Here is an 8,780-nt window from a genome sequence, read left to right on the forward strand (position 1 = left end):
GGAAGGAAGGAAGGAAGGAAGGAAGGAAGGAAGGAAGGAAGGAAGGAAGGAAGGAAGGAAGGGGCAAGCTGTTTAATGGACATGCAATAGTTCAAGTCTACAGAACTTGTAACTAGCATAACAATCAAGGCCCCTTACAATTTGTATGACTGTATTTACCCTTCTCATTCACATTCTTCTTAGTGTTTCTTGCCACACACCGACTCCCCCAATGTATCACTCACGTTCTTTATTTTTAAAATTACATTTATTTACTTATTTAGAGAAGGAATCTCGCTATATTGCCCAGGCTGGCCCTGAACTCCTGGGCTCCAGCAATCCTCTTGCCTCAGCCTCCTGAGTAGCTGGAACTACAGGTTTTCTTCACTGCACCCAGCTAATCATATTCTCACATGTGTATCATTCTGATGTTCAAGTAAATTCTAGTAGAGTCATTCAGAGGAAAGCTATGCTGTTCTTTTTTAAATAGCAAAAACTATGATGTTGGATTATGTATTTTAACATGTAGGAGAAAATATTTATATGGCCATATTTGTTCATTAACTTAAAACTTTGTGGGCATATATGTTGTATGTGACATAAAAAATTAGAAGGTTAGAGAAAAAAATAACATCTAAACATGTTAAAAAAATTGACAACTGGTAATTCATTTTAGTAATTACGGAAGAAGTAAGAAACAATGGAATAGTGTATAGTTACCTTACAGACAATGCCTATGTGTACTTCTATTTTAAAATTTGGAAATGCCTAGAAAAATATATACCAATATGTTAGTGGTGATTATATTCTGGATGATATAATTATAGACCCTTTGTTTTAACTTAATTGTTAATTTCTAATTTATCCTTCAGTATCCGCATATTACTTCTGAAATTTTATGAGATAAAACATAATTTAAATATCCAGCCATTGAAAGCACAACTCTAAAGCTATCTCCTTGTTTACTTTTGATTTATCTCCCTGGAAAAATTCCCGTTTTTTCTGTCTGTCTCAGTGTTGCAGTTTGGCTATACTTAATGTACAGCATTTTCCACGTTAGTATAGTATTACTAATAATGGAAGACATCATTTCCCTTGGTTGGTTATCATCCCTTGTTCTAGACTCAGTAGCATTTAACATAGTCCAGCAAATGAAGTAGTAGCCCTAAAAATGTTTATTCAAAAGGAATACAGAAGCAAGCAGTGAGGAAAGGCAGAGTCCTTAAGAGATTGTATAAGCTTGATTGCATGTTACACATTTTAATTCATTTATTACATAATTTCTAAGTATAGCCAATAGCAACCCATCAAAGAAAGTCCAGTACTTAAAGCAAATATCTCTTCCTCCACAGCCCCAAACAAAACAAAGCATGTTATAAAACACTTAGAGGTATGCAGGCCATTTATTTTATTTTATTTTTTCTCCAAATACTTTGAACAAATAAAAAATAAAGGAAAACTAGGATTTATTATCTCAGCTTTGTTCCTGATAGTGCCTATTTTTATGTTTATGGTCATTTCATCACTTCACCTTTAAGGTCTTAATTTTCTTTGTATGAAGGACTAAAGTAAATAAATGTATGCCAGACTCCTCTGTTTATGCCACAGTGCTCTGTGCTGGAGACTTCCATCCCAACCTCGCAACGGGCTTTCTAAGGCGCCATTTCTGTCTGCATTTCACGGAAAAGGCCACTGAGAGGTAGTCTAAGAAACAGGTCCAAATTCATAAAAACTACTAACTGTTCTTTCTTTCAAATCTAGAAACATTCAGATTGTTTGAATTCTCTAAAGTGGTTCCTCTTACTTAAATTTCGGGCAAAATTTAAAAAAAAAAGTTCTAAATTTGAATTCAGAGCAGCAGTGTTCATTGGCAACTGTTCCTTTTCCCCCAAAGATATAGAGATACTTTATAACCCGGGAACACACTGTTGCCCCGCATCAGAAATCAACTAGCAAATGCCTTTGTTGATATACAGGGACATGGAGGTATCGTGTCACCTTCAGCTTTCTAAAATGTCATACCTCTACACACCCATACAAAGTGACTATCAAAGTTAATACAAAGAACTGTATTCATCCACCCACCCGCCCTGGGTTTTGAGAGCATCCCAGCATTGTCTATTAACAAGAGGCGTATTCATCTCACTCAGTTGTTTATAATTTTCTAGGAAAGCATTACTCTTCAGAATTTAAGTTTGGGGTATGTCATACTCTATAAATTATGCTACTTCTTTATTCCAGGCAGTTGTCACATTTCTTTTTCTCATTTCCTCCCTAGGCATTGTGTATTTTAAATTCCTTTCACTTTTTTACACCTCTTATTTCAATTTGACACTTTACACACATCCTTAACTCTGTCTAATGCATCTTGCCTTCATTTTTAAAACTGATGTACCCAGGATACTGTCCTTTTGATCCATCTTTCATTTAAATGAGGCTATGTATCCTTCCTTCCTTTTCTTTCTTTCTTTTTCTTTTCTTTTCTTTTTTTTTTCCATTGTGAAAACACACAGTGCCAAAAAGAAAAAAAAGTAAAGAATCAGTTTACTCTGTGAATCAGTGAATTACTACTCTAGTCTTACTGGGAATAAAGCACATTTTTCTTTTAAATTTTGAACCTAGTTTCTGTACATTTCAGATATGTCATATTAAAAGGGAGATTATACCTTAAAAGTACAGATTTGTAGATACTCCTTTTCAAAATGCAGAAAAAAACTTTCAATATGAAATGCCTGCATAAAATAATGACTTTTTTCAAAACAACAATGTAAGTTTACCTCTATATTAAAGCAAGCAAATTTCTGTGCTTCCTAGCTATATCTGGAATTAACTATTATTATTCAAGGTCAACATTTTGCATTTCCCTTGACTGAACCGTGGTTTATTCCACAAAGTAGAGACTTTTTTTTTTTTTGTATGTGTATTTGCTATCAGTTGTTTGCTTTTTTGGGGCCAGAGCTACGCATCCTTTCTGGTATATTAAACCACCTTTTTGTTTTTTTCCCTTCCCTGTCCTTCCCCATCTGGCGATGGTGAGGATGGGTTTTTCTCTTCCATGTTATCATCAGGTGGCTGGAGAGAGATATGTCTACAAATTTGTGTGTGATCCAGAAGCCCTTTTCTCCATGGCCTTTCCAGATAACCAGCGCCCACTGCTGAAGACAGACATGGAACGTCACATCAATGAGGAGGACACAGTGCCTCTCTCTCACTTTGATGAGAGCATGGCCTACATGCCAGAAGGGGGCTGCTGCAACCCCCATCCCTACAACGAAGGCTACGTGTATTAACACAAGTGACAGTCAAGCAGGGCGTTTTTGCGCTTTTCCTTTTTTCTGCAAGATACAGAGAATCGCGGAATCTTTGTTTTATTTCTGTTGTTTGTATTTTATTTTTAAATAATAATACACAAAAGGGGGCTTTTCCTGTTGCATTATTCTATGGTCTGCCATGGACTGTGCACTTTATTTGAGGGTGGGTGGGAGTAATCTAAACATTTATTCTGTGTGACAGGAAGCTAATGGGTGAATGGGCAGAGGGATTTGGGGATTACTTTTTACTTAGGCTTGGGATGGGGTCCTACAATTTTTGAGTATGATGAAACTATATCATGTCTATTTGATTTCATAACAACATAAGATAATGTTTATTTTCTCTGGGTGTCTATGGTACAGTTAATTTCACGTTGTGTAAATATCCACTTGGAGACTATTTGCCTTGGGCATTTTCCCCTATCATTTATGAGTCTCTGCAGGTGTACAAAAAAACCCCAATCTACTGTAAATGGCAGTTTAATTGTTAGAAATGACTGTTTTTTGCACCTCTTGTAAAAAGGTATTTAGCGATTGCATTTGCTGTTTGTTGTTTTGTTTTGCTTTATATATGACTTGCAGAGGATAACCATAAAATGGGTAATTCTCTCTGAAGTTGAATAATCACCATGACTGTAAATGAGGGGCACAATTTTGGACTCTGGCTCCAAACTGAGTCATAGGCCAGTAGCATTATGTGTATCTGGTGCCACCTTGCTGTTTAGATACAAATCATACTGTCTTAAATATTTTGAAGCCCATTTCAGTTAAATAATGACATGTCATGGTCCTTTGGAACCTTCATTTAAATGTTAAATCTGGAATCAAAATGAAGCAAAAAAATCTGTCTCCTTTTCACTTTCTTCAGTACATAAATACATTATTTAATCGATAAGAATTAACTGTACTAAATCACATATTATGCTGTTCTAGTTACAGCAAGCACTCTTTAAGAAAAATATCCAATACACTAAATAGGTACTATAGTAATTTTTAGACATGGTACCCATTGATATGCATTTAAACCTTTTACTGCTGTGTTATGTTGATAACATATATAAATATTAGATAATGCTAATGCTTCTGCTGCTGTCTTTTCTGTAATATTCTCTTTCATGCTGAATTTACTATGACCATTTATAAGCAGTGCAGTTAACTACAGATAGCATTTCAGGACAAAATAGATGACTCAAACCATTTATTGCTTAAAAAAATAGCTTACGCCATGCTATGCTATAAGCAGCTTTTATGCACATTGACAAATGAAGAGTAAGCTTCAGCTTGCTAAGGGAAACTGTGGAACCTTTTGTAACTTTTGGTGATATGGAAAATTATTTACAAACTGTCAAAGAATATGAGGAAGTTGCTGTATGACATAGTGCTGGCACTGACAGTATCCATCATCTCTGGACACTTCTGTAAATGTGATTGGATTGTTTGAAAGAAGATTTAAAGATTTAAAGTTTCAAAGTTTTTTGCTTTGTTTTTGTTTTGCATTTGGAGAAAATACTGAAAGCAGGGTATGTTGTTTCATTCACCTTGAAAAAAACATGAGTCAATGGGGATATAGGATCTCTGAATAGCTTGCTAAAATATTCAAGCAAGGGACATGAATTTTGTTCCATCTATCAATAATATCCCAGAAGAACAACTTTTTTAAAGAGTCTATAGCAAAATGCAAAAAAAAAAAGAAAAGTTCTAAACACAAAGTCAAAATAAACCTATTATAAAAGCATTTCATGATGAGCATGGAAAAGATTGTTTAAAGATGATCCCCCCAGCTCTCCATTTTCCAAAACTACACAGATCACAGCTCATTTCTCTAAATGGAGCAGTTATCGAGCAACCCAAACACCAAAATTGCTACTCTTCACATTTAATCCTACAAAAAAATACTCCAATTTCAAAATACATATGTAACCTGTGATTTCAGTGATTGTTGTTCATATACATCATGTATTATTTTGGCCCATTATGGGCCTAAAAAAGAAAACTATGCCTTAAAAATCAGAACCTTTTCCCCCCGCTATGCTTATGTGGCCATCTACAGCACTTAGAATAAAAACAGATGTTAAAATATTCAGTGAAAGTTTTATTGGAAAGAGAATTGAGATATATAATTGAGATTTGGTGAAATTGAAGGAGAAAATGTAAGTGAGTCTTTAAAATATATTCTGAATGAAAACTGTATTGAAGATTCATTTTTGTTCTTTTGTTTTTTTCCTTTTCCCTTTGCTCCTTTTTCTTCTTTTTAATAGTCTTGTTTTAGTCAGTCAGTGAGGAAGAATTGGGCCATGCATTATCACAAGAGATCAATGGCAGAAATGGTATTAATTATATAATATTTAAGGACAAACTATATGTTTTGCTATTTAAGGTAGTGACTCACTGAACTAAATACATAATTGACCAACATTAAGTGTATTTCCAATACAGAAGGGTTGAAAATATTACATTATAAACTCTTTTGGAAAATGTATCTAAAATTTTTTAAGTTCTGTTTTTATTCCACTTTTTGGTTGTGTTTTTATGTTTTTATTTTCAGGTAGATTAATAAATCTGGCAGCTGATTTCTGCAAGATTCTTGTGTTTTGAATTTCTCTTTGAATTGGCTACTCAAACATAGAAACATTCATCAGTGATGTAATGTCTTCTCTCAGCTTTTATCTTCACTGCTGTTTGCTGTCTCTTGATGATGACCTGCTAATACCCAATAGATTAATTGCAACAAACACTTTTATATCTCAAATAACTAAGGAAAAATAATTTTTCTTAAGTCCATGAAAAGTGCTTCAAAATAAAAATCCACAAGGCTGACAGTGCAGAACATTTTTCTCAAATCACAGAAGGATCTTGGAGGTTTAGTTGCCTGTAGATGCTGTAACCAATCACCAAAACTTCAGTCATTTACACAAATTTATCTTATAGTTCTGGAGGCAGAAGTTCAAAAGAAGCCTTAAGAGACTAAAACCAAGATGTCCTTGGGTCTGGTTCCTTCCGGAGGCTCCAGGGGAGATTCTTCCAGCTTTCACTTCTAAAGTCTGCTGGCATTCCTTGGCTCCTGGCTACATCACTTCAATCTCTGCTTCCATGGTCACATACTCTTCTGCTACACTCAAATTTCCTTCCTGCCTCTTGTAAGGACGCTTGTGATTACATTTAGGGGATGCTCAGATAACCCAGGACAATCTCCCCATCTCAAAATCCTTAACTTAATCATGTGTGCCAAGTCCCTTTGGCTAGATAATTACTCACAGGTCCCAGGGATTAGGACATGGATATAAGGGGTGGGGGCAGGGCTGTTATTCAGAACACCACATGGAGGAAGACTGTGTAGCAAAGATTCTAATTGAGTTACTCAGGAACAATAGAGTTCTGCTGAGGGAGCTAGGATTTGAAAGTACCAGAGTTCATTTTTATTTACCACTGAGATATTTTCTCCTTATTCTGCATAAATAATTTTGAAAGTTTGCTATATTAAAGTTCATCTATTCCACTAAAATGTCTGGTAATCACATCAAGCTTTTAGATTATTCAAATCCTTCCCCAGCCCCCAGGAAAATACCGTCATGAGAGAGAAAAACAGAAGGTATGATAATAACAGTAATAAGAGTGAAATCAGTGGTCTAATCCAGATTGTATTTTTTAATACATTTCTTTTGGTGAGTTACTAATAGTAATATGAGTTACTATGTGATCTTATCATTTGCTAGTTGATTATTACTTATTAGGTAAGAACAATGTGTAAAATATGTCCATTACTCAAAAGAACAATTGTAAAAATGAGTCAACTTGTCTTTACATAACCAGGAAAGAAATATATTGCCAGAAGTTACAGAATTTTGCCAGATCATAGGGATTTCTAAAATGAGCCACTTTGTCTATCATGCAACCTTTTCAGAGCTTATAATGAGAAAACATTACAGAGGAGAAGGTCATTTGGATATTTATTACTTGGAATCTTAGAAAACAAAAACTAAAATTTAAAAATAAGAAGTGAGTAAGCTGTTTTCCAGTTGCTTTTTGGTATGGAGAAGAGAGGAAATAGAGTTACAAAAAAAAAAATACAAATTGGGTAAAAGTGATAGTGGAAAAAATATAAAGAAGGCAAATGTACGTATTAAGCAATTCTACTAAGAATTGCAAAAACCAACTTTCAAAAAGATGGTAATAGTTGGACATGATAGTAGAAAATTTCACCCAGTTTATTCAGAGCTCAACTAGTACTTTTAGGACTTCTTTTTTTAATACATGAGACTCACTTTGACATACTTAAAAAAAAAAAAAAAACAGTTTATTGAAAGCATAGTTTAAGAGGAGAATTTGATTAGTCTAGTGGATATCTTTACAGAAATATTAATGATTTTAGAATTTTCAATTAAAAGTATATATACTGTAGCTATTGTTTCATGGATTCATATGTAAGGTAGGGCCTTTTTTGCATATGGACTCCAATATTCTTATTTACTTTCATTCTAAAATTATATTTATGCTTCTATGGGGACGAACATTTTTAATTCATTTGGTTGTATTAAAATTATACTTATGGTTTGAGAAAACATGCTATGAAAATCGTGATTATAGCAAATTAAATATGCTCAAAATTTAAATCTAAAATAAAAGCCCAGAAACTGAAAATATTGGACTGTCGTGATCACTCTGAAAGGTAGCACATCTAAAACTGATAAATGTCATCTAACTTTTTGACTGCCTTCTAATCATCTTGTCGTTTTTAATAGTTTATGACCATGGCACTCAAGTAATGTCTTTGCACTACTTTTCCATATTCCGTATTCTCTTTTTAGATAATTTAGATACCAGGACACCTGATAAATCCTTTTTCAGTTCTATGTTCTAATATCTTTAAATACCTTTGTTTCACATAAATCATTCATAAATATATCATGGAGAAATTTGGGGAAGGGAACTAACTAAATTATTTCAGTGACTCCCACGTGCCAGGCAACACAGATATGTGACTTATGTTACTGCCTCCAAATTGCTTGGTTTTGTCTGATGAGAAACTGAAGCCAGTGGCAAAACCAGAATGTCTTTGTGTCAAGATGTCGTAGTCACAGGCAAATCGTGAACTCTATCTTTTTTGTGGAACTTGGACCTAGCTACTTTTCTGATTTAATTTCTAATGACAAAAATATCTATAATAATAACACATTCTGCTGAAACACGGTGTTAATTTTTTAAATCATTTTTGAATAGTCCTTGTAGAAAAATCTAAAAAGAAATCAAGCACTATGTAAACAACAACAACAATAAACTGAGTTTGTTTTAAGTGTCTTTAAGCATTTAGAAACCAAACTGATTGAAGTGCCTCTTTATTTCTTTCTATTGGAGATTTGGTACAGCTTAATGAAGAAACAGAAATACTAATCAAGCTCTTCAGAAAGTTATATACACTATCCCCATAATTTACATAATTAGACAGGACTTCTGAAAGTAATAGAATTTTCAGAAAACTTTTAAAGCATGGAA

The 8,780-nt window shown here is 33.9% G+C and overlaps 1 protein-coding gene across 7 annotated transcripts in view; it reads left to right on the plus strand.

Moving 5' to 3' along the window:
* ETV1 (ETS variant transcription factor 1) overlaps positions 1 to 7,928 on the plus strand; it is a 99,783-nt gene extending 91,855 nt beyond the window's left edge. For 6 of the 7 annotated variants that reach the window (XM_023215878.1, XM_023215880.1, XM_031936050.1 and 3 more), the window contains one exon: positions 3,048 to 3,269. In XM_023215878.1, the coding sequence (XP_023071646.1) occupies positions 3,048 to 3,269 (222 nt within the window). Of the gene's footprint in view, positions 1 to 3,047 lie in introns of all 7 variants that reach the window. The other variant, XM_023215879.2, reaches the window with a different exon arrangement.
* Positions 7,929 to 8,780: the final 852 nt, after the last annotated feature.

The sequence above is a fragment of the Piliocolobus tephrosceles genome, chromosome 8 (assembly GCF_002776525.5).
Source record: "Piliocolobus tephrosceles isolate RC106 chromosome 8, ASM277652v3, whole genome shotgun sequence".
Classification (NCBI taxonomy): domain Eukaryota; kingdom Metazoa; phylum Chordata; class Mammalia; order Primates; family Cercopithecidae; genus Piliocolobus; species Piliocolobus tephrosceles.